General features: G+C 39.9%; 1 protein-coding gene and 1 pseudogene across 4 annotated transcripts in view; one reads left to right on the top strand and one right to left on the bottom strand.

Annotated features, from left to right (window-relative positions):
- The window catches only part of ZNF609 (zinc finger protein 609), a 197,559-nt gene that overhangs the window by 11,260 nt on the left and 159,378 nt on the right, over positions 1-26,921 (top strand). For all 4 annotated transcript variants that reach the window (XM_018054335.1, XM_018054336.1, XM_018054337.1 and 1 more), the window contains exon 2: positions 14,021-14,894. In XM_018054335.1, coding sequence (XP_017909824.1) covers positions 14,148-14,894 — 747 coding nt within the window. In that variant the 5' untranslated portion in view covers positions 14,021-14,147. The remainder of the gene's footprint in view (positions 1-14,020; positions 14,895-26,921) is intronic.
- LOC102169295 lies at positions 4,754-5,568 on the bottom strand (annotated as a pseudogene).

A 26,921-nucleotide genomic window follows, 5' to 3' on the forward strand; every position in this document is an offset into this window, starting at 1 on the left:
GTGTTACATAAACATGACAAGTACCATTTCTGTCATCCTTATATAATTTTTTTCCTTCTCCTTTCTTGGTAGGCAAAATAATGATAAACAGTGATTTAATTGACATCTCAGATACTTGATGGAAGGAATCAAATTGTTGAAGTGGTGCTGCTAGGCTGCGCACTTCATAGGGATGACACAGGCAGCAAGCGATTACATTTTTATAAGGGTCGAAATCCTTACTTAAATAAAAATGTCTCAGTCCTAATCAAAATAATGTGACTGAGTTGAAACTGTTAAAGGAGAAGCCACAAAATTAGGCTAGATAATAATAATGTGGGGTTTATTTACTCTTCATAGATTGGTTAACTACTTTATTAAGAGCAAATTTAAAGATATGGTTTTGAGTAAGATAAACTTCTCTGCACAGTTGGCAGTTTTAGATCCTATAGAGCAAAGAAATAACCAGGACTTTTGCTTTGAGGAACAAACAAGAATTGAGAAAGGTTTCTGTAGGTCAACACTGTTTAAGAGAAATCATGTCTTGATTAAGCTCAGCATTCTTCAGGGAGAGGAAGAATAAAATCTGTCATGTGGGGTTCATTTTTAAGAAATTTAGCTGCGATGAAGTATGTACAGTAGGAAAAGTGGAAAGATTTCAAATAGCAAATAACCCACTGAAAGTTTAAAGACTTAAAAACCATTTTATTAGAAAGCAAGGGATCAAAAGCACCATACAAAACAGATGGTCATTTGGCATAGTCTCAGAGGCTGTGGAGGGGAGAAAAGCATCTTTAAAAAAAAAACAACAACACATTTTCAGTCAAGACCGAAGAAACCCACAAAGTGATGATAGTCATGCGTGCTGTCTAGAAATTTTAGGTGAAAGAAGAAAAAGATGTTGAATTAGTTAAGTTCTTTGCTAAACTGATGGTAAGAGTTTTTGTTTTTGCTTTTTTAAGAAGACCACTAGAAAATTGGTAAGACGACTCGATCATGGTGTGAAAGACGCATTCAGGGATGAAGATGTTGGAGAATTTTCAGTTCTATTTTTCCCTCTTTCCAAGCAGTTTAAAGCTTCTGGTCAAATGATGATAAGCTTAACTTTAAAAAATAAGAAATTAGGACATGAATTAATCTCTTTTAATGCATATAAAGTACAGAAAAATGTATAGAAGTCCCAAAAGTTATTCCAGAAGTGGTAATATTTAGTTAGTCGTTCCAACACATTTTTTTCCCCCTAGCTGCCTAACTTTTCTTGATAAGATCTCTAAATCTATCTACCCTAGAATCTAGGAAAAAGTTCAAGGATAAACTGTAACTCCTAGTGAAAGTACATCACTTCAAATTAAGTAGCATGATCATTACACGAAGGGACAGGAGTAGATTTCACCATAAGAAGGGTTTGGAGGTGGAGGGAATAAAATCTATCAAATGTAAATTAAAGATTGAGATGACTTGATATCATTAATATAACTTACTGGGGCCAAGGCAGTGGGTTAATTTACATAAAGAGAAGTCACATATGACAAATCATTGACAGTTGTGTGTGGGCAGAGTGGTTACCAGTGGACCTCGTTTAGTTTTATTAAAGTCAGGCCAAGACTGTTTAAAAACTTTAGCCTTGGAATGGGAGAAAATGTTCTGTTTTGTATTAGTAAACTGACTTTCTGACAGTAATCATATCCATGTAGGCCTATAGTTCCTTCTCTGCAGTTCTAAAACCCCCAAATTCTGAAAGCATTTTTTTTTTTAAGGTAGGCACAAACCTGACTTCAGCCTATGAGGCTATTTATGGCTGTTTTCATTGTTGTTTGTTCTGTTTCAAGTAAATATTCATTTTGTTGTAAGAATATTAATGAGTTTGATGTCAGCGTGCTATTCCAGTTTCTACTGAGAGTATTACACTGTATGGTATATTAATTATCTCAGCTTTTTATAGGTGAAATAACAGAGGCTCAGATAAGTGCAGTGACTTGCCCAAGATTCTTAAACATCTTCAGGGAGAGTAAGACTAGAATTGAGCTTTTCCTACCTCCTCCTTTGTTTTGTTTTTTTTCCATTGCATTGTGCTGGTTTCTCATGACATTACCTCCAGAAATTATCTCAATGATAAATTCTTCTAGGTGGAAGGGTTTAAGCAGTGACACTCATTTTATTTGACAGTTTAATAAATGTTTTACAAAAGTGACATATTCAGGTTTTCTCATGACACTAAGCTCTTTCAAGTGCTTAGGTTCCCAAATTGTTTAAGATTATACTTCCAAAGTATCTTGGCTGTGTGGGAGGGATGAAAACTCAAAGATGAGCTTCAGTGTGGATAGTATTACATTAAAAGGAGGCATAAAGTCCAAACCACTTGCTAGCATGAGATTTTCAGCCCCTAGAGGAGACTGGAAATCTTGGTAAGCTATTCCTTGAACAGTTAGTTCAGTGTGCTGCCAGGGAAATGCTAGGCATCATTAGGAAGAGAACTAAAGAAAGATAAAAAAAATAAACTTCCCCCTGTACAAAACCAAGTTTTGTCCATATTTGTGATATTGCCCCTTCTTTTCATCCCTAAGAAATATGTATCAGAACTGGAGACTAAATGAAGTGAAGGCTTTAATGAAAACATGTAAAATGATTTTTAAAAAATCCAGTTTTTAAAGACAGAAGGAATATTATCAGACTCCATCAAGCAATGAGAAGAACTTGTTTACCAGTTCTTAGGATCTGTATTGGATAGAGAGCACCTTTTCAAATTAGAAATAAATTTAGCTTAATTACTGGGTTGCTCTTATCAATAGTAAATAAAATTTGTTAACAGTAGAAGTACTAGAAATTAGAAATAGGGTCTAGAAGGGTTTTTTGTGTTTGTTTCTTTTTATTTAAAACTTTTAAGATAATTGTAGGAGTCTCATGCATTTGTAAGGATAATACAGGATCCTTTGTACCCTTTACCAGTTTCCCCCGGTGGTAATGTCATGCAAATATAGAACAATATCATACCCAGATATTGACATTGATACAATCTACGCAGGTTGTTCAGATTTCCCTAGTTTTAGTTGTACCCACTTATAAGTGTGTGTATTTGTGTTAGTCACTCAGTTGTGTCCAACTCTGTGACCCCATGGACTGTAGCCCATTAGGCTCCTCTGTCCATGGAATTCTCCAGGCAAGAATACTGGAGTGGGTGTCATTGCCTTCTCCAGGGGATCTTTCCAACCCAGGGATCAAACCCAGGTCTCCTACATTGCAGGCAGATTCTTTACCGTCTGAGCCACCAGGGAATTCCCACCACAGTCAAGATACAGAACAATTTCATCACCACAAGGGTACCTCACATTGCCCTTTTATACCTGCATCATACCTGCCTCTCATAAGATTTTTGATAAATTATTGGATTAATATGTTTTATAACTTGTAAGGGTATCCAGGAATATTTGGAGAAGTATATATTTTTATAATATTTTAAAATATTTTATTTATCAGATTAATTGTTGTCATTCAGTCGCTAAAGTGGTGTCCGACTCTGCGACTGCAGACTCTTTGCGACTCCCCTGGGCTGCAGTACACCAGGCTCCTCTGTGCTCTACTATCTCCCAGAGTTTGCTGAAATTCATATCCATTGAGTTGGTGATGCTGTCTAACTTATCATCTGCTGCCCTCTTCTCCTTTTGCCTTCAATCTTTCCCAGCATCAGGGTCTTTTCCAATGCATTGGCTCTTGGCATCGGTGGCGAAAGTATTGGAGCTTCAGCTTAAGCAACAGTCCTTCCAATGAATATTCAGGGTTGATTTCCTTTAGGATTGACTGGTTTGATCTCCTTGCAGTCCAAGGGACTCACCACCACCACAATTCAAAAGCATCAGTTCATCGCCTCTCAGCTTTCCTTATGGACCAACTCTCCCGTACGTGACTGCTGGAAAAACCATAGCTTTGACTATACAGACCTTTGGCAGCAAGGTGATGTCTCTGCTTTTTAATACACTGTCTAGGTTTGTCATAGCTTTCTTCAAAGGAGCAAGCGTCTTTTAATTTCGTGGCTGCAATCACCGTTTGCAGTGATTTTGGAGCCCAAGAAAATAAAATCTGTTACCGCTTCCACTTTTTCCCTTTCTCTTTTGCCATGAAGTGATGAGACCGGATGCCATGATCTTAGTTTTATGAATGTTGAGTTTCTAGCCAGCTTTTTCATTCTCCTTTCATACCCTCATCAAAATGCTCTTTAGTTGTTCACTTTCTGCCATTAAAGTGGCATAATCTGCATTATCAGATTAATACGTACACTTTTTTTGTTTTTGTCCTCCCATGAGCTTCATATTAAAGGTCAAATATTGCTTTTAATGAAAATCTGTAATCCACTTTTTTTTTCATAGTACACTTTTTTATGTATCAAATATAAGGTACAAAGTAAATGATAATAAATGTTTTTGAAGCTAGGAAAGTTGTATGTCATTCCCAGTCAGATGCAAACGTAATTATCACATACATAAATCAAAAATGACATGAAACAGGAAAAACAGAAGTTTCTTTGCTTTCCGAAAGCAGCCAAGAAACCAAAGAAAATTATTTTTAAAAATTCAGAGAATTTTTTTTGTAGTAGCCAACATGCCTTCCTTAGGCATTAAGACATATTTCTGTTCATAACCTTAATACAGCCATATTTTTACTCTTTATGAAAATCAAGTCTCCCAGTAAAAATGGTATTTTACCACACTAATCTTTTAATTCCATCACTAAAAATGAAGTTATATTGACCAATTTCTAACCTCTTGGAATATTCTGCATAATGAACTTTAGTCACTGGAATGAGTAATTGCCCAGAAAAGCAGCACTGTCTGAACTGTGGTACAATTTGTAGTCAGTATTCTTGTTTTCCAGTAAAAAGGAGATCTCGTAAGAAGAGACATTGGGCTCCTTGTGGTTTCATTGATCAAGAGAACGTTTCTAATCTGCTTCTGAGCAAACATTTCTTAATAGGATGATCACTGATCTGGGGTCTTCACTCCTCATAATGGCACTGCCCCAGACACGATCATGTTAGCTCCTGCCTTTGGCATCATATCTTCCATGAATTTCTGCCCTCCAAACCCAGGTTCCACTGTCATAACCAATGCTATATCTATCTGATTAGCCCATGGTGCCAAATACTCAACTGTAGTTCTGGTTTGATCGCAATGCCAACCTTCATTCTATTCTCCTGTATGTCTTTGATCAAAGCTCCTGGGTTCTCAGTAGTGTCCAGATGAAACATATATTAATTGGCTCCTGCTATAGCCATTGGTTTTACCCACTTTTCTGGCCTGGACACCTTCACGTACATGTCAAAGAAAGGGTCCTGGTCTAGCTGCTTTTGGAGGCTTTCTACCACAGGATGACCAAAGGTGATGTTGAGAGCAAAATGCCCACCCGCCTGTTACATCCAGGTGCAGATAATCGACCTCAGAGTCCAGCGTCTGGAGGCACTTGGCCCCTAAACTGGCCACATCACTGTTGAGGATGGATGAGCCAGTTTTTAGCCAGATGCCATGGTACTGTTTCTCTAGAGCAAGTTACTGCTCAAGAGCCCCAGCTAGATGAAGGCGCCTTACCCCAATTGGCCATGCCATTTTTAGTAATCCACTATTTACCCCTTCCTATCACCAAGTCTCACTCCCAGTAGGCAACTGCTTTAAGATTTTCAGTCTTTTGCTTGTATTTACTTCTGTATTTCTAAAAAATAATCTGCTATCCTATTGTGCTCTCCTTATCAAATCAAATTTTTGCTTTTATCAGTATCCATTATTAAGTAAATGTTTATTCTTAAACTATTTAGTATACTACTGTGTTTTCTTATGCAACTTATGTTTTTTTCCCAGGGTTTAATATCATTAATTACCTCAGTGTTTTTAGTTTGTCATTATAATTCATTCAGACTCTCCAACAGATCTATAAATCTCCTCACAATACAGTGAAGCACAGGGTAATCCTTAAATGTAGTTTCTTTCCTTTCTCCTTTCTTTTCCATCCTTCTAAATAGCCTAACCTGTGAAGACTACTGGCCTAATTCCTGTGTACTGTGATCACATAAAATGCTATTTTAGGAACAGGACCATGATCCAGTAGTATAGTACTTTTATTCATAGGTGTATGATTTTACCTTTTTTAAAAAAGATAATGTGCATATGATAAAGTGCATTGAGTATACCAATCTTCAGTGCATAACTCAGTGCATGTATATGTAGCCATATAACCACCATCCAGTTCAAGATCACAGAGTATTTCCAACACCTCACAAGTTTCCCTCATGCTTCTTCCCAGTCAGTAAACTCCTCTCAGAAATGGCCATTTTTCTGACATTTGTCCTCTTTGATTGAAAGGTGTTTAAAATGTGATACTTGGACAGTTTAAGTCTGATAGAATGTATCATACATTTAAGTATGAGGGCTCCCAGGGGTTGGTTTATGTCCTGGTTTGTGGACTAGCCCTATTTTGGGTAACAGCTCTACATGGATGAGGCTGAAGGCTGAGAATATTCTGGAGCAGTTAGGCATTTTAAGAAATGTGAGGACTGGATTGTTTTCTAACTTTTCCCCTAGACTCTTAATAAATCTGTATCCTTTATCTGTATCTTAGAAGAAAGAGAAATCCACTCTCTCTTCTGGTAAGTTTGCAGCCTGTTAGGTAATTGAGACAGTTTATAACTAGTGACAAATCAAGTTCAAGTAAGAATAAGAATGAAAAAGAGAAATGGCAGCCTTGGCACTGTTAACGGTTCTGCCCATTGAGGAAAGCAGTGTTCATTCACTCATTTATTGACCAAAATACTTATTGAGGGAGTACTGTGACCCAAACCCTGTTAATGGGATATAATAATGAACAAAAGAGAAACAGCCTCTTGCTCTCAGGGTGCATGCAGTCAGGTGGAAGAAACAAATGGTAATCAAATCATTGCACTGGGAGGTAGGGTGTGAGCAGGGAATGTCTGAGGTAAACGCCATGAGGCGATAACGTGGGAATGGGGTGCAGAGGACAGAGTGTGTCCATGAGAGAAGGCTGGTGAAGTCAGTCTGGCTTAGATATCCTAAAAGATGTGTGTGTGGATCCCACTAGTTTTATGGTTAGTCTGACAGTGTAGACACTATCTTTTGATAGAGAAGTTTTCTTTGTGTATGCTTTAGAATTACTATAGGATAGTAGTTAGATTTAGGAAGGGAGATGAGGTCTAGAATATAAAAATGAAGGTAATTCCTCGTGTTTCCTGAAAAATGCCTGAGTTTTTTCCTTTCCCTCGTTCCTAGGAATTGACCCACATTATTCCCTGTTTTAGAGGAGAGGAGACTGAGCCATAGAAAAGCTTTGCCACAACAGTTCTTTGTGGAGGGCCAACTTCTTAAATCTCCTGATTCCTAAGCTAACTCCACTTTTTTCTTGAGAATTTTACATCACCTCTTTGGTATGTAAAGTTTATCTCTGGGGAAGAGAACTGAATTATAGAGGGTTACAGAGCCCTTCGGTTGTTTGGAGGAGGATGGTGACGCTTTATCGTCTACTTTAGATGATCTTTGCCTTTTGCTTCTTGGCCTACTTACATTTAGGCCTTGGTAAGGGTTTTCTCTGTGAACCAGTTCCACCAGTGAATCCCTGTAGGGTTGGGACTGAATTATTTGCATATTCAGTATGCTATTAAGCCTGTTTGAAATGTATGCTGGTACTAATCAGTGTTGACAAACACCAAGGTTCTAAACCTGAGCCCTGTTGAATAGCTTTGTCTAGTGGAAGTGTCAGTTGATTATGTGAAATGAAACAGGTCAAGCCTCATAGTCTTTGTCTGAGAATAGCAGCCTGTGACGACCATAAAACTGTTCATGATATGCAGCATATAAACACTGAGGGACTGAGAGATGCTACACTTCTCCTCTTCTGTCCTTAAGTGACATGTGGTCAGAGGAGCTCTGCTGAGTTGGATCCATCTTCTCAAACCGGCACTGTTAGTCTGTCTTTATTTGATTCCCATTGGAGATATAAGCTAAGAGCTCTGGTACTTGAGGATATGACACAGCTCCTTTGTTACAGTAATGAATGTAATAAATTAAGGGAGAGATCCAAAGGAAAGTTGATTGTTGGTCGTTAGAGCCCTAGTTGGAAATTCAGTTCATCAGTGAGGTCTAGTGTGGCAGGTAGAGAGGGAAGACGCCTGTTCCAGCTGGATAAGCTGAGTCACCACTGAAGGTTTACGTGTTGTACTGGCCTCACCTGAGGTTGACTGAGTATGCTGTGCTTTCAGGGTAGCATCTGAAATTCAGGGAAGATGGTATAGTTTGGTTTTCTTCTTGCAACATTTGTTTTATCCCACTGATTTAGTGACAGTTTCCTGGGACATCAAACCCTGTGAACCTCACCCAGTTTAGATTTGAAGGCCTGTTGGGGATGGGGGGGTCGGTAGTGGTTGGCTCAACAAACTAGTAGATTGGAACCGTTTGTTAAAGAGATAATCCAGATGTTAAAACCATGAGCTTTGGGATTGGTACCTTGGCCCTGAGGGATTTTTGAAGCAAAATGGAGTCTTTCTGTCAGTCACTACAGTGTAGAGTTTCATGAGCCACATCTGAAGGCACTCCTAGCCTCAGTGGAAAAGCAGAACAACTGAGTAGTTGAAAGAAGAAAGGATTGCCATTTTCTTTCATAAAACTCAAATGGATATCAGTACTACCTATAATTTAATTTGTAAAAGATTTTCAAATATTTATTTTTCCTTTATTTAAAATAATTTAGATCCCTGTACAGCTGTGAAACAGTCCTCTTTTAGTTGAGACCCTAGAGAATATTATGAGAATATTTGGGTCATTTTATTTTCTTGAGTTGTCACATTTTTTAGATTTGGATCCTCATAATATGCTTAGAACCATGAAGAATTCTCCCTCCATTTTATAATAAAAAAATTAATATTTAATAAAGCAACTTGACTGACATCCTGGCGAGGGTCATTGGAAATTTGAATCTGGAAATCACTTCTCTTGATTCTAAGCTCAGTTTTCTTTTTTTCTACACCATGCTGCCTTCCTGGAATTGAGCATAGCCTATTTTTTCTTTGTCCATACAGCTTTTGGTGAAAACTAGCTAGCCAAGACTGATAACCCTCACATCCAAATATGTGTGACCTGTCTGGTCACAAGCAGATTATACTCACTCAGACACAACTGTCACTTGCTCAGACCACAGCCTGTGAGAAGATTGATACAAAAACTGTAACAAGAGAGGAGGACAGTTAAATTTACAGTGAAACAGCACTGGACAATTTGCTACTTAGACCAGATTAGCTATAGGTAATTGGCAGTTAAAGAGATCCTGTGTCTTTAAAGTTCTCTAGGATGGATATAGAGCTCTATCTAGCAGAAAAAAAAGTATTATTTTTCTTATTGTGTTTGGACATAAGTAGGGTCAACTGCTGTTTATGTCCTCTGGGCAGAGCCATAGTCCTCTCATGAAGACTCTTTTTCCCATTCTTGGCCTGGAAGAGAGGCCTTGCTCATTACTGAGTTAGGGAAGTGGTGTGATCTATGGCATATGTCCTGATAAAAAGCAATTAATGACCTGAAATGTGTGATTACAAACCAGTCTGTGGGCTGGAAGTCTGAGAGATGGAGCTGGGTTCCAGAGAGGAAACGGGAATTTGAACATTTGTTGTTACAGATACAGGGAATGGGGAATGATTGTCATGGCCTATTTTGGTCCCTTAGCTATAGCCACTCAGAGGAGAGTTCTTGATGATCAGGTACAGAAGAAAGTGCAATAGCAGTGGCAAGTAATTCCAGAATTTGGTACATAGGGAAGTATAGTACAGTTAGGCAGAAGGAGACAAGAGAGGAAAATACATACAGAAACTCCTGCAAGTTGAAAGTGCTTTGTAGTCTCTGTAAGGTGTTGCCCCTCCTGATTCTGTACTTTCTCTGCCATAGAAGTAGCAGGTCAGCACTTTTCATTTCCAACTACCATGTTGGTTATCCTTCCTTCTGTGGTTAAACATCTCTGCAGTGACCTGTCAGAGAGTTGATTATTAACTGCATAAAGCCAGGGATGCTGGAGGGAGCAGATGGAAAGTGGTTTGGCTGCTACAGCCAGACTGGTAAAGAATCCTTGGCGGTTTTTCAGTATATCTTTGGAAAGGTACCATCGAAGTTACTATGAAGGCTGCTGGGTTTGGAAAGCTGAATTTCTTAAGAGGCACCTGGTTGAAAAGTGGTACTCTCAGAAATAGGAGGGTGGTGCTCTCCATAGAGCATCAGGACCACTACTTATTCGTTCTCAGGATATGTTTTCTTTGTTTGCATTCTGGTCATTCAGAAATTCTAGGTAGTTTTCTAGTAGGGAAGGCACTTTTGATAGGTGCATTAATAGAACTTCAGATTTGAAAAAGGCCCTGGACATGTCCAGGTTACTCCTACCACACACAGAAGAATTCTTCATGCAATTAGCTTGACAGGAGATGATGCTTTTTCTGATCACTGCTTTCAGTGATAGAGATATGGCTTCATTAAGCGTTGTGGGTCATTGTTGGGAATTTCAGATAATTACATTTTTTTCTCCTGAACTAAACATCTGTCTTTCTGTAACTTGTACTCATTGGTTCTGTTTATACCCTCAGGATCACAGAATAAGTTTCTCTTCCACATTGCAACCTTCATACCCATCTCCTTTCAGTTAACTCCTTTCCATACTAAAGAATACCAGGTTCTGAGACCTTTTCTCTTATGAAATGGCTTCTTGATGTTTTACAATACTCTTGGCTATCTCTCCATTTCATGAATATCTCGTGGAAAATATGGAACCTGAAAATGAGCACAGACCATCAGATGTTCTTTTCATCTCCAGCTGCTTTTTAAGAAGCACTTAAAAAAAATGTTAATGGCAATATTTCTGCTTACTAGAAAAACCAAAGCAATTTGCCACAACAATTTGGAATTGGGACAAAAAGAATTTGAGGAAGTCTTTTTTTTTTTTTTTTTAACTGATATTAAGGCTGTAATTTTTGAGGTTTGACATTATTATAAGCATTGATTTTGCCTCATATCTTCTCCAGGAATATATGCATTGAGTTTACCCTTAAAATTATAAAAATAATTTGATATTTATGTTTACAGGAATTATTCAAATTTATGCTACACTGAAGTGACTTTAATGTTTCAGATAGTTTTTAACAAGATGGATATATGTATGTTACATAATGGAAAATCTATTGTTTTAACACATGACAACATGACTCAGTGTAAGATTCTTGAAAAATAACTTTCTCTTCAAAACTATAGATTCTTCATTCTTTTTTAACATTTAATGTTACAGAACAGTCTGAATGTTACAGAACAGTCTAAGGTTGGCCTAATTTTTGTTCTTTGTAACTTAAAAATTAATTTCCCTCGTTATTTTCTTTTTGCTGTCCTTTTTCCTTTGAAATAGGATCTTCTGCTATTGGAATAATATCCTCTACTACTCCAGAGGAGTATCTCAAATTTTCTTGTAATTTCTTCCACAGTTTTAGTTCTGTGCTTTTTTGATTTGTGTATGAATTTTAATTGATGTTACATTTTTCATTTCCTTGCATTTTCCTTTTTTTAAAAAAAATTACATTCTTTTAAGTTCTATCTTTTCACTTGACCCTGGTATCTTCTTAATGCTCTACCTTCCTTACTGTCATGCTTTGTTTATCTTGCTCCATACTTGACAGGTCAGCCCATACAGTAGAGTGAGAACTATCAGGAGCTCTCACATTTTCTTGTACTTTATATTCTTTCCTTTATATACCCTTCCAGAGTTTCTGTTCATTACCATCCTGTTTTGTAGAGGAAGAGTTTTTGTTTGTTTTTTAGAGGAAGGTCTTTTGAAAATTCTGTTGTTTTTCCAAGAATAAAAACGCATGGGATTGTTCTAATGGTTTACATTACATACTAATGATGGGGCAGCTCCAGGGGAAAGAGGGTCAAGTGGTAGGTGAATGTGGGTTGTGCTCTAAGCCTTACGACAGTTGCAGAGATTGAAGAGGTGATAAATTATGATGTCGGGCAGAACTATGCTTTAATAATTCTTTGTAGTGCAGATTCAGTTGGCGTTCCCATTTCTTTGCCCTTCATAATACAATTATTTTCAGTATCATGTTTCACTGCCTTATTAACTGTCATTTTCTGCTGTATTCCCAGCGCATAGTTTAGTGCCTGGGACTTAGTAGGCAATTAATTATTTTTTTTTAATGAATCCGTAGATAATATAGAGAATTCCAAGCATTTTACTAAAAATCTCTTCAGAGCTTTTGATCATTTTCAGCGGTATCATATCTCTTAATTCTTCAGAGATTATGTTGCTTTTACCTTGCGGGTCACATTGTTTCATAGTTCTTAGGTTTTCCCTCGTGGTTTTTGTTCATTCTTTTATGAAGTAAGATCTTTGTGGACTCAGTGCCAACTGTGGTCACTTGCTGTTGGCACTAAGCTCTCTACTTGGTTAAAGGATGTATTTTCTTCTCAGTGCGTGTGTGCTAAGTCACTTCAGTCTTGTCTGACCCTTTGTGATCCTAGAGACTGTAGCCCACCAGGCTCCTCTGTCCATGGGATTTTCCAGGCAAGAATACTGAAGTAGGTTGCCATGCCCGCCTCCAGGGGATCTTCCGACCCAGGGATCAAACCTGCATCTTATGCCTCCTTGTTAGCTGGTGGGTTCTTTATCACTAGTCATTTTCTTCTCACATCTGTGGCTAAATGGCAGATTAAAGTGCAGTCCTTTCTCTCTTAAATCCCAGTTGCTCTCAAGCATTCACTTGGTATAGCTCTGGTCTCCTAGGGTGACATCTTCTCTTGAACAGGTTCTCTTGAACCCTGGTTCTTTGACACTGCCTTGAGAGAGAAGGCGCAAAAGTACAATTTGTCTTATCCCTGTTCTATCTATAGCATTTACCTGTTGGGTATTTACTTCATAGGATTCATTGCATTCCCTCTGGTTTCCTCTTTCTGCTCTGCCATCTTCTGAGTTATTTTCTAAATGCACATAGAAAGATGGTAAACAAGGGAGTAAGTAAGAACAGAATTCTTTGGCATCATCCTAAAGTAATATCTGGATGGTATATTTTGGCTGTCAGGTTTTCAAGATGGTACACTCCCCAAGGAAATATATATATTTTCTTTTTTACCACTCACTTCACCCACCCCTCTTTTTAGCTATCTCTGTTCCATGTTGTGAATATGGAACATGTTGATGTTTATCAATACAGTGTCATCAGTCTTACAAGAATAGGGAGACTTATACCACATTCTAGCATTAAGTTTTTTAGTACTGTTCAGTTATTGATAAGGTAATATTTTTTTCTCTGTGTGAGTGTGTCTGTGTGTATCTTCATGAGGATTTTAGTGGGAAAGACTACATTGAATTCTGCTATTTAGATGTAATTTGAAACCTGGAGTTTAATAAGGCTGGCTTAACTGAATGTAAGCTGATGGGTTAAGTCCTCTTTGAGGATTTTCTCCTCTAATTGCAGTTTTTGTCCCTATCCTGATATTGTATTTTTCCCCAGTCCTGTTTACTTTTTTCTTTTGCTTACCTGCAATTAGATACCCTCCCCCTTCCCCATATTATTTTTAGTAGGAACAGGCCCTGTTAGTAGAGGGATTTAGCCTTTGCTAGCCAATGTTCTAAATCTCTGATAATTCAAGAAGAAGTATGGAGAAGTGATGTGAATAAAATTGTACTGGGGGATGTGCCAGGGACGTATTGACTGAGGGAAGATTGCCAGCTGGCAGTGGTAGTAGAAATCAGTCTCTTGGGAATGGGAAACTAGAGGATTCCTAGTTAAATCTTAGCACAGAATCTCCGGGCAGTTGGAAACACTGTACTCTCCCCTGGGGAGATGGAGTGGGAATTAGCTTTTTCCTTGATCCAAAGTGACTTGGTTGGAAATACAACTGAACCTGTTTGTCTTGTCCATTGTGATGTGATAGCCACCTCGCAAGGGACGGTTTTGTGTGGGAGTTTATTTCAGGCTGTCTCTTTGCCTGTATTGTTTCCTTTAACAGCTCTTTACATTTTCTTTTTCCAGCAATGATGTTGTCCACTGGGCATGTACTGACCAATGTGGCAGGTCTGAGAACGTAGCTGAAGCTGAAACTAGGAAAGCTGGGGGCAAGGAAGAGCCTTGAATCTTGAGGTGGGACGTTGACTCTAAGATGTCCTTGAGCAGTGGAGCCTCCGGAGGGAAAGGAGTGGATGCAAACCCGGTTGAGACATACGACAGTGGGGATGAATGGGACATTGGAGTAGGGAATCTCATCATTGACCTGGACGCCGATCTGGAAAAGGACCAGCAGAAACTGGAAATGTCAGGCTCAAAGGAGGTGGGGATACCAGCTCCCAATGCTGTGGCCACACTGCCAGACAACATCAAGTTTGTGACCCCAGTGCCAGGTCCTCAAGGAAAGGAAGGCAAATCCAAATCCAAAAGGAATAAGAGTGGCAAAGACACTAGCAAACCCACTCCAGGGACGTCCCTGTTCACTCCGAGTGAGGGGGCAGCTAGCAAGAAAGAGGTACAGGGACGCTCAGGAGATGGTACCAATGCAGGAAGCCTGGTTGCTGCTATTGCTCCCAAGGGCTCAGAGAAGGCGGCTAAGGCATCCCGCAGTGTAGCGGGCTCCAAAAAGGAGAAGGAGAACAGCTCGTCTAAGAGCAAGAAGGAGAGAAGCGAAGGAGTGGGGACTTGTGCAGAAAAGGATCCTGGGGTCCTCCAGCCAGTGCCCTTGGGAGGACGGGGTGGTCAGTATGATGGAAGTGCGGGGGTGGATCCAGGAGCTGTGGAGCCACTCGGGAGTATAGCTATTGAGCCTGGGGCAGCGCTCAACCCTTTGGGAGCTAAACCGGAGCCAGAGGAAGGGGAGAATGAGTGTCGCCCGCTAAAGAAAGTCAAGTCTGAAAAGGTAAGAGGTGGCCAGATCTGGCTGCCCACTGCCAGTCAGAACTGCCCCGGACTAACCACCTAATGCTATGTGCACTCTGTGGGAGGCTCATTAGTTTGTGGGTAATGACCAATTACAAGGTCAGAGCAGCTGGTAATGATAATGTGGTTTTGTTCCAAATTAGGGGATTCCCTGCAGATTCATTAACAGCAGGCCTGGACATTTTGGAGAAGAATATCTGTTGTTGGGGGCAGCTGCTTGGTAGAATGAATTTTCTATAAGCCAAGAACCTCCCACCTTGTCCTTGTCCCACCTGAGTCACTTGTTACTAGAGATTGGCATCAGCCTTTATGTGGTTCCCAGCTTGACATTTCATCCTTAGAATGATTGATAAACTTAACAACAAGCTTAATAGGCTTTCAGTTGAATGCTGTTTTTAATGGGATATATGGTGATGCTGGGTCTCTGGAAGAGACAAGGGTTAAATAATTTTCATTACATGTAATCTACCAAGTGTTCTATTGGTGACTGCCAAAGAGCAAAAGGACCCATTTGGGGCAAGTAAACAATGGAGCAGGAGGTCCTGAAGCACTTAATCAGCTCTTATGAATTAGTGTTGTGGCCATGAAATTTTGGCCTTGAAAGAGAGTCTTTGGCCACTAACGTATAGTTCTTGGCCAAGTATCTCCCTCAACTATGGGATCAAAGTCTCCTGGTGGTTTAATAGCTGCCAGACAGCGTAATGATACCTTGCCTTCTGCTTGACTTGGAAGGACAGGTGCCTACAGCCCCACCAGGGGCTCTCCTCCTTTGGGAAAATTATCTTAGTTCATGTCTCAGTAAATGGAATTTGCAGGTCTAGAGCAGAGTGGCTGAGTCTAGGGTCAGCTCAGGCTGCCTTAAACTTCTGCAGCTTACACTTTCCTACAAAGTGGCTGGCCTGGTAATGAGCTCTTCATTGGCTCTTGATTTTCTGCTCTCTGCTCACCCTGTGCTTTCAGCTGATCCCAGCAGATGCAATATAAATGGATTTCTCTGTAATTGCATCCGCTGCAACAGGGAATACCTATTTCCATATGTAAGTGTTAATAAATAGAGGCTGGATGTGTATGTTTGGGTGGTAGTGTCCTCTCAGTGCTGGCTTGTGTCTTCTTTGCTGTAGGTATTTTGGTCCTTGCCTCTGGCACATCTATAAGTCTTAGCAACGTCTGGGCTTCCCTGGTAACAGTGCTGTCAATTTTTTTCCACTAATAACCCAATGGTTTATTCCCTTTTACCAGTGGCAGCTGCCAGAGAGACTGCCTGTTTAGGTGACAGATGCTACAGGCCACCTCAGGGGAGTCAAGTCCCAGCAGGTTACTGGCGTGGTGCATCCTGTGCTGGCTGTGATTTACCATTTTCTTTGGGGTGCAGATGGGTAATAACTGTTTTAAAGAGGCCTAGGAGTACCAGGAGTTCTTGCTTCTGTTCCAGGCCCTGTAGACTGTTCCCTACCTCTGGCATCAGGAAGCTTTTGCCACATCTCTATTCATGTTCATAATCTTTGTTCTTTGTGTGCTGCAAAGTGGCCACTTCTGGAGGTGACCTTCACTTTCCTTTCTGTTTAGAACTCTTGACTCATGTTGCAATCTTCTAAGCCCAGTAGTGGTCTGTGGGTGAAAGGATTAATGATGCTTAGCTTCATGTTGGGTTTAAGTCTAAATGTCCTTGAGAGTCTCCAACAGAGAAGCAAATGGAACCCTTTTTCTCTTACAGGTTCAGGGACTAGGTAGGTGACTGCCCTTCGGATTATAATTGGGCTGAAAGGTACAGTATGTTCAGCTAAGAATATATTTTGGTCAAGGGAAATTTGGTTCTTAATAAGGTAGCTGTGTTATACACTTTGTCTCCCAAAAAGACTGAGAATGGGGCAGTGGAATGAGAGAGAAAATGGAGAGAGACTGTGCTTCTGTTTTTGGAGGAAAGATGAAAGTGCTGGGAAGTACTTTTAAAAGAGGAGACTTGCTGCACAGTTTGCTGTTACTCTAGGCAAGAACCTGCTTTCTCAATTCTTTTCCTTGTTCCCTCAATCCTTCTGGACGGTCTGGTTCTGGGGGGTGCCATTCTAAAGCATTTGGCGGTTGGAATAGATAATTATGTAAATAAATGTTTGGAAGTTGCTAGGAGATGAAAACACTGTGCAGAGAGTCAGCATTTCTGGAATGGGAGGAGGGGAAGATGCAAAAGGGAACGCAAATTAGGAATCTTGGAATAGAGCAGCTTTTGAGAAACAAGGACCCCAGGGTTTGGGGCATAAGGGGTTTTTGAGTCAATTTTGATGATTGATACTTTACCTTAAAAGCTAAGTCTTTGAAAACTTGTTTAAGATTTTTCTCTCTGAGCTATGGGCTTGCCTATGGCTTAACTGGTTTGGAATGTTCCGTCCATGTGGGGACAACCAACAGAACCAAAACAGCAAAACAGATGTTTTGATATAATCTAGGAATTACATATGCTGAGCTGGAAACTGTCATGAAGAGGGGAAACTCATACAATTTGGAAAGGTTCTTAGCCGGAGTCTCCTTAACCCATATGCACTCCTCTAGTCCCTTGGAAACAGGAGAGAAGAGAATGGAGTTTGTGGTGTAGGACAGAATTGTTACATGTCTCCCTGCTAGCTAATGAGGAGGATTTGAATATTCAAATGCTCTACTTCAGGATGTTCTCTCTCATCAGGGTATAGGTGTCTCAATCTGCGGCTGAGCAAATTCCTATCAGCAAAAGAAGTGGATTTCCCTTCATGGGATCTCACTGCTGCTCCCCACACTTCTGTCTGGCAAGGCTCACTGTGCTGTTTCCCAGAGTTCTAGGAGAGACCAGAGATGGCTCTTAGCAACTACTGCTGCCCTGAATTGTCCTCGAACACTCCTGCCTCATACTTCCTGCCAGCTGAGGAGATGGGGGAAGGGAATGTTGAAGCATAAACAAGACAGAGCCTTCCGGCTCCTGTCTGCTCCCTTGCCTCTGATTTGATTGATAGGTTGTTAAGTTAGGGATGGAGGGGGAGGTCGGACGAGGGAGGGTGCCGGTCTGAAAGTCCCCAGCTTAGTGCTTGCGCTGCTGCTCTGACAGGCAAGAAAAAGAATTTCCATAGCACCGAAGGCAGTGATCTGTGTGGACTTTGAGGTAGGGCTTAAGCCAGGAATTTAAGGTGAGGCTCCCCCACCCCCTCCGCCGCCCCACGAACCATGTAAAGTTCTAGTGGCTAAAGGATCTAGAAGTTCGCAACCAGAGCTCTCCTTGTCTCTTTAGCTGCTGTTTTTGATCTTGGAAGGTAGAAACACTGCAGTGTGCTTTCCCCATATTTGTGTCTCAGCTTCTGCTGCCCTTAGAATGCTGCATACACATACTTACCACTTCCCTCACTAGTTTAGGATACAAAGAAAGCTCAAGTGTGCTCTTTGCTCTTTTGCCTTCGGATCGTGCTTGCTGTCATATCCTGTGTTCTAAGAGCATCTTCCTTTGCCCTTGATTTTGTTTTCTTGCTCTAGTTTATGCCTTCCAGCTCATTTCTCTCGTGTTGCAATCCCTCATTGCTCAACCAAGGTCAGGTCTCTTTTATTCTTTCTGATCCAAGGCTTTCTCTCTTAACGCCTTCCTCCTTTGCTAGCAGTTCTTTCTCAGCTATCGATGACATAGCAGTGAGCCTTGCTTCCTGAAGCCAAATGTCCTCAAGCGTTTTCCTTCATGGAAAAAATTAAAAAGAAGTTGAGATGATATTTATGGGGGACAGAGATGCATTCTCAAACTACAACGAAGCCTGAGCTTAATTTTAGTTTTTCTTTAGCAGCTGTGTTTTCTACCTGGGTGTTGTAATTCAAGGAGGGCCCTGAGAAAGATTATCTAGTCCAATCTTCTCACTTTATAGAAGAGGGGACTGAGACCAGGGAGGTCATGCGACTTACCTAGACTCTCAGAGGGAGTCGGTGGCAAAGCTGGGGTTTTGTTTACCAGGTTCTTGTGGCATATCGTTACACTGGGATTCTTAACAAATCCTTCATTGTTATGAAGGATTCTGTTTTCCCACTTTAAAGACTACCTTAACAACATTGGGTATATTAATAAATGCCCAGATGCTCTTAAGACTGCTTTCATTGGTTTTCTGTATTGATTATAATATTGTAGACACTCAGTAAACAATAGATCTTTGAGTTTTGCTTTCTTTGGTAAGGTGATGATGTTTACAAAGAACAACCATTTGTATCTGATGCTGAACCTCCTGTATTGTATTATACAGAGGGAAGAATGTTACTTTTAACTCTGTACTTTGAGCTTGACTTACTGAGAGTGTGTGTTTGTGTTCTGGAGTATTATTGATCAGTGAAATTTTCATTGTTATCACTGAGGCATTGCCAGCTCCCTCTTTATTTGGCAATTGCAGGTATGAAAAAACAAAACAAAACCCTGCTTTGTGCTTCTTGAATATATCACTAATAGGCAGACCTTAAATGTATTAATATTGTGGATATTAACCGTTTCATAAAGACATGGTATACTGTTAGATACCATTATCATCTTTCATTCATTCTATGTATTAATTGAGTGCGTTTTAGATTCCAGGTATTGTGCTTAATACCGGATATTTACTGATGAATAGAACAGAAATGGTTGCTGCTCTTTGAGTAGCTTACAGTCTACCGGCTAGGGCAGAGTTCTTGAAATTGTGGCCCATAAAACCATGTGTGTCATATCATTCGAGTGTCAGAAATGCATATCCTTGGACACTACCCCAAATCTGCTAAATAAGTGTTAGGGGTAGGGACCCAGAAAACTCTCCAGATAATTGCTATATACTTTCATGTTTGTGAATTTTCTTTAACCATTGTTAAAGATGGGCACTTCATAAGGTGGGCATTGAGATCCACTTCTAACCTGAAACACCAGTCTTAAACTGCACATTAGCTCTTACGTATAACTTGATGGTTAAGAGTACAAACTCTGGAGCCAAACTACCAGGGTTTGTATCCCAGCTTTGCCACTTATTAACTGAGTGATATTGAACAAATTACTTAACTGAGCTGCCTCCGTTTTCTCGTCTACACGATGAGGAAAACAGTAGTTCTTTACTAGAATTTTTATTAAAGTAAATTAGTTAATCCATATAAAACACTTAGAAAAGTGCTTGGCACATAGGGAACATTCAATAAATATTGGGAAAAAAGAAAAACATGATTTGAATTGAAATATGTCTCAATTGACTCTAGGCAATAATGAGCTGAAATATCACAACATTCCACCTATACAGGAAGCCCAGTATAAACAGATAAGCATGTTGGCTAGGACTTTCAGCACTGTTCTCAGAAGACGTTCCAAACCTGTATTAGGACCTGTATATGCTTGTGATGTGTTCTAAAGGCCTTGGTATTTATAGTGGGGTTTGGTGAGGTAGAAGACCAGAAATTGGTTTCCAGAGATATTGCAGCGGCCTGTTGAAATTCAGGTTTCATATGAATTGAGTTTCCTTTTTGGCCAGAGCCCTGGTGTGGGGTTGAGTATGTTGGATAGATATTGCTGTGGGTTTGCCAGCATGTGCAATCTCATGTATGCTGGAAGAGCACTGAATGTTTTTGTTTCTGCACAAGAGTGCATGGAAAATCTAAGTCCTAGTCCTTAATCTTCCTCCCCCAGTGTGAACTTGTATTTTTGCCATTTGGGTATAAGAGCTATTACCAACAGAGCTCATCCAGGGAGGCAGTAGGGCTTGGGCTTTCAGGCTGGAGGTGGCAGTAACATGCACAGCTGAGATCCTGCCACTGCTGGCTGTCTGAGCCCTCCTCTCTGTGGTGTTCACTCTTCAAGCTATGCTTGAGTAACCCGCCTCCAGAGCTGCTGACAGGGCTGTGTTCAGAGGCCTTGGAAATTACACTGTTCATTTCCTTATCATCCCCTGACCTGCAGTGCAGAGCCTTCTGGTGCAGGAACAAGGCAGAAAGAAATCCAGACGGCTCCCAGCCAGCATGTGTCAGGGACTACAAAGAAGGAAATTGGACTTGCTCACTTAAAAACCATGGGGTTAGGCTTTGATTTTTGGTTCCTGCCGAGAGTTATTTGTGTGTGCGCGCATGTTCTATCTCAGTGTGCATGTATAGAATGAGTCTGTACATGGCAGAGCTGTAGAGGAGGAGTGTCTGACAGTAGAAAGCAGAAAGGAGATTGCTTTTCTCATCAGTTAATTTCCCAGTCTTGCCACTGGATTGGGCCTGGAAGGATTACCATCAGGAAGGTGCCAGGCCATATTAATATTTTAAAATATATATCTCTCTAGATACAGTTTAGTCATGGTTGAGAGCACCTACCCAAGTAGGAAGCTTCCCAGGCTAGCTGAGAAGACATTTTTAACAAATCCTGTTCTCTGAAGTTGTTCATCCTAGATGACATTGACATAGTCAATATTTAAGCTACCTAAGAAAGTAGAGTTTGGCCATTATCGGGTAAAAGGGGTAGCTCTTTTGTGATGGGGGATAGTATGACAAGGAAAGATAGGAAGAATTTATAGCATTTTGTGACTTTTTTTTTAATTTCTGGTGCAAAATTCTATTATGTTTTCAGAGCCTGTCCCTGTGCTTTTGTTTTATGATCTTATGAAACAGTCTACTTCTTTTTTTCTTTTGTCATTTCTCTTGCCCTAGGAGACCCAAAGGAAACACTTTTCAGACTGAAGAAGTACTATGTGTATGATAAGGTTCTTGAGCAGAGTGTACAGTCATTTGGACCTTAATTTTCCTTTTTCTGTATTTCTGCTACTTTAATGTCCCTCGTGTCTCACCTGGTAAAGAATCTGCCTGCAATGCGGGAGACTTGGGTTCCATCCCTGGGTTGGGAAGATCCCCTGGAGAAGGGAACAGCTACCCACTTCAGTATTCTGGCCTGGAGAATTCCATGGACTGTGTCCATGGGGTTACAAAGAGTCGGACACGACTGAGTGACCTTCTCTTTCACTCTCATCTGTAAAATGCTTGCTTTCTGCAGAGCTGTAATATTATGCTATCTGCTTGCAATGTTGGTTGATATAAGAAATGGCCAATGTCATTTGTGATATTGGAGCCCTTGTGAAGTGGGAAAAAAAGAAGTCTTTTAAGCTTTCAGTCCTTAGAGATATTTTTAAACCCTAAGTGTCTCTCTTGTTGGAAGTGCTCTGTAGAGAAGTGTTTTTACATGAGAAACACGACAGCTAAGATGAGAGGGAATTATTTCCTTTTGTTGTTGTTGTTCAGTCGCTAAGTCGTGTTTGACTCTTTGTGACCCCATGAACTGCAGCACGCCAGGCTTCTCTGTCTGTCACTGCTTCCCTGATGTTCATTGAGTCAGTGATGCCATCCAACCATCTCATCCTCTGTCACCCCCTTCTCCTCTTGCCCTCACTTGTTTTGAGCATCAGGATCTTTTCCATTGAGTCAACTCTTCTCATCAGGTTGCCAAAGTATTGGAGCTTCAGTTTCAGCATCAGTCCTTTCAGTGAATATTCAGGACTGATTTCCTTTAGGATTGACTGGTTTGATCTCCTTGCTCTTCAAGGGACTCTCAAGAGTCTTCTCCAACACCACAGTTGGAAAGCATCAATTCTTTGGTGCTCAGCCTTCTTTACTATCCAATTCTCATATCCATACATGACTACTGGAAAAACCATACCTTTGACTATACGGACCTTTGTTGGCAAAGTGATATCTCTGGTTTTTAATACACTGTCTAGGTTTGTCATAGCTATTCTTACCTTCTTGTAAAGCAGTGATCCCTACATCAGCAACATCAGCATTGCACCTGAACACTTGTTAGAAATTCAAGTATCAGATCCCGTCCCATGTCCCCAAATCAGAAACTTCAGGCTTAAGGCCCAGCAATTTACGTTTTACCATTCAGTCTCCCACTGATCATGTTTTGCGTTAAGGTTTGAGATCCACTGTGGTAGAGCACATTTCCTCTTAATAGTGAAGATCAAATTCACCAAAAAGTTTAAAAGGTAAATAACTCTGGACAGTAGGTATGATTTTTTTTTTTTTTTTCCTCCTGGATGATGTTCAGATATATCTTTTTCTTTATGGACAAACTGACAGGAACCTAAAATTAGAAGGAATACCTAAGGATTTGGGAGTTTGAGAGCAGAAGAGATATTTAAATTATTCATAACTTTTCTAATCCTCACTTTTCTCATCTTTAATGTGCGAGTGAATAACTACTGACTTCATAGGGTTATTATGAGTAGATTAAATAAAGAAGGTTAAACACTCAGCACAGTGTCTAGCATGTAAAGTTGAAAGTAAAGTTGTTAGTTGCTCAGTTGTGTCTGACTGTTGGTGACCCATGGACTGTAGTCTGCCTGGCTTCTCTGTACTTTGAATTCTCCAGTTAAGAATACTGGAGTGGACAGTCATTCCCTTCTCCAGGAGATCTTCCCAACCCAGGGATCAAAACTCAGTATCCTGCATTGCAGGCAGATTCTTTACCATCTGAGCCATCAGGAAAGCCCACCTAACATGTAGTAAGTACTCCGTAAATATTAGCTGTTGCTGATGGTACACTGTTACTAGCTATGAGGGGCAGGGTAATTGTGAAATTAAGGAGAAAGGATATCCTTTGAAGAGATAAGCCCCTAGAGGTTTTGGAGAGTAATGAGTTTATGATAGCTAATATTTTGAATCCTGGTTTCCAGGAAGGCTTAGGAAGAGAGTGATTCAGAGCATTTGGAACCATTAAGGTTTGGGATTTTACCATTTGCTGGTTGGTTTGTTGGATTCCTTTTGGTTACAGAGCTGATCTCATGTTGAAGAACATGGCTCTTGCATAGCTATCTCCCATTAATAGCTAAGGTTTGGTATATACTCCAGCCTTCTGAATTATTTTTTTTCAGCATTGGAATGGCTATAAAGTGATTATTTTGTGGCAGGAATGGGGACCTCTTCCAGGGCCCAAGGGTGGGCTCTTCTCTAACACTCAGAAATGTCCAAGGACACACATGTGCTGACAAAGCAAGAGACTTTATTGGGAAAGGGCCAGGTGGAGAGCAGCAGGGTAAGGGAACCCAGGAGGACTGTTTCTTCCTTTTGGTGGTACCTTGTTAGTTCTGTATTCCTTACTAGGACCTCCTGTTTAAGATAACTCATTCAAGTGGTTACTGCCAGGCCTGACCAGGGTGGGTGGTTTCAGTCAGTGGTTCCCCTAACATTTATAGTTTAGAGAGTTTTTTCTTCCCCTCTGTTAATCCTTGAAGAGTGCAGACTTTAGCCTTTTGAAAGGATTAGAATACAGGTAGTCTAAACAGTCAAGAGCAGAATAAGGATTGAGATACTTATTTTTGTGAATTTGTCACTAACTGCAGGAAATAAAAGAGCAGTCCTTAGGTTTTTAGGAAGTGGTCTATTTTCAATTTGAAATATTGTCCACTGAGAGAGTACAGTTTGACTGTGTGCTTGAAAAATACATTTAATTGAATATTTTTAAATTTGAAACCACTGGGTTTCAGCCTTAGTGGCACTACTGCTGCTAAGTCACTTCAGTCGTGTCTGACTCTGTGCGACCCCATAGACGGCAGCCCACCAGGCTCCCCCGTCCCTGGGATTCTCCAGGCAAGAACACTGGAGTGGGTTGCCACTTCCTTCTCCAGTGCATGAAAGTGAAAAGTGAAAGTGAAGACTCTCAGTCGTATCTGACTCTTCGTGACCCCATGGACTGCAGCCTACCAGGCTCCTCCGTCCATGGGATTCTCCAGGCAAGAGTACTGGAGTGGGTTGCCATTGCATTCTCCGAGTGGCACTACTAGCTTGGTTTAAATGAACCAGACCGGGCCATTAAATCCTTTCTTGTCCTTTTTTTTTTTTTTTAATTGAGGTACAATTGACAATAACATTATGTAGTTTCAGGTGTACAATGTAATAATACCATGTTTGTGTTGGAAAATGATCATTTCGGTAAGTTGTTACATTCTCATTGCTACAAAAATTTTTTCTGTGTTAAGAATTTTCACGATTTACTTCCTAGCTACTTTCAGATATGCAATAGAGTATTATTAAGTGTGTGTGTCTGTGTTAGTTGCTCAGTCGTGTCTGATTCTTTGCAACCCCGTGGACTGAAGCCTGCCAGGCTCCTCTGTCCATGGGATTTCCCAGGCAAGAATATTGGAGTGGGTTGCCATTTCCTTCTCCAGGGGATCTTCCTGACCCAGGGATATGTGGTCTTAATTTTCCAGAAATCTATGACACACCAATATAAAATAATAAAGACCTTGTTCCTGAACCTGCTTCTGGACACATTCAAATTAAATGCACTCTTTTAAGAAGAGACAGAATCACTTGAGATAGGAATAGTAAAGGTTCACTGTCTGTCTTTGCTTTTTTTTTTTTTTTTTTGTAAACACAAACTATTTCCTTGAAATCAGGAAGAAATTAAATGTTTTTGAACATAAAGTATTTCCCTGGTGGGATTCTCAATCTCATACCCAAGAAAGAGTAATTATAGTTAGAATGCAAATTGTTATCAGAGATGAACATATACTTGAATATGCTGCAAACTCATAGTTAAAATAATTATGGAATATCATGTTTGGAGCAAAATCATAATGACATAACCTTAAATTTTCATATAATAGTTTTGTTTTGTTTTTTAATTTGACTACACTACATGGTATATGGGATCTTAGTTCTTCAACCAGGGATTGTACCTGGGCCCCTGCAGTGGAATCATGGAATCTTAACCACTGGACTGGCTACGGAAGTTCCCATATAATAAAATTTAAAACATAGTTTTTAGTACTGATACAAGTGTTATTTAGGCTTTCAAAATTTACATTAATCTGTACTTTAGATAGATCTTTTTTGGTTTTGGTGTATGCATATACCACTGCAAAGGAGGAGAAAAAAATGGCAAATGTAGGGAAGAAATCATACAAAGTGACTGCACATTTATATACACCATATTAGTCTAGATCTTAATTCTCTCAGTATGCAGATTTCTAAACATCTGGTAGAGTGTCTGTTTTAGATAAGATATGCCATAAGGCATTTTTCATTTTACTTATACATATGTGCTTAGATTGAGAATGTGGTTGCTTATTACAATTTCAGAAAGAGGTTGAGAAATTCTTTCATTTATATTTGTACTCTGGTATCTCTCCTGTCGATTCCCATCTCTTACAAGGATCAGGTTCTAAAGTCAGGGTTTGACTTCGTCAGAAAGTACCCTTGAAGATTACATGGGTGGTACCATGTTAGAGATTGTCATACAGACGTCACAAAGTCAACATAAACAGTTTTTTTCTTTAGCATTGAAACAAACCATCATTTCTTTGGTTGAAGTCTCATGTAAAAGCTGGCTTTTATTTGAGGACTGAATTGATGAAAACTATGTTTTTGTAAATACTAGAATTAACTGAACCCTTCAAAATACTTACACTATGAGGAGACACAAGGAAATGGAAACCAGGTAAATGAACAGCCAGTTCAAGTTTCGCATCTCTGGTTCCCTCCAGAGTGTATACTCAATAGATGGAATAACTGCAAGGCCCAAACCATTCACATTATTCTTTGTGTTTGTTGTTGTTTTGCCAGTCACATAAAGTTGATTTGTTTATGTTATCTGTTTAGAGTACAAAAGTATTTTATGGCCAAAGAAATCTTGGGCTCCACTTTCTCTCTATAGTGTAAGATTACATGTCTGTGGATTGAATCCAGCCTAATGATTATTCTTTTGTAGCATTCCTACCAACATAAATATTCTTGAGCCTGGTCTCTTTTTTAGGTCTAGTGCCTTTGGTAGCCTCTTTCAGCTACTCTTCATTTTCTATCCTTTTCTGATTTAGAATCTAAATCATTCTTTTTAAATATCTTGTAGTTGTTTTATAATAATTGTTTTTTGTTATTTATGATACTCAGTTTTGTATTTGTGAATAGGTCCTGCCCTAACCAGATGGGGTTATATTTAGTTATGGAGATTTAGAGAGGGGGCTTTTCTCTTCCTCTCCAACTGAAAATAATTAACTAGAAAAAAAATAGTCATTTTTATATGTTCTACCATGGGTAT

Source organism: Capra hircus, chromosome 10, assembly GCF_001704415.2.
Source record: "Capra hircus breed San Clemente chromosome 10, ASM170441v1, whole genome shotgun sequence".
Classification (NCBI taxonomy): Eukaryota; Metazoa; Chordata; class Mammalia; order Artiodactyla; family Bovidae; genus Capra; species Capra hircus.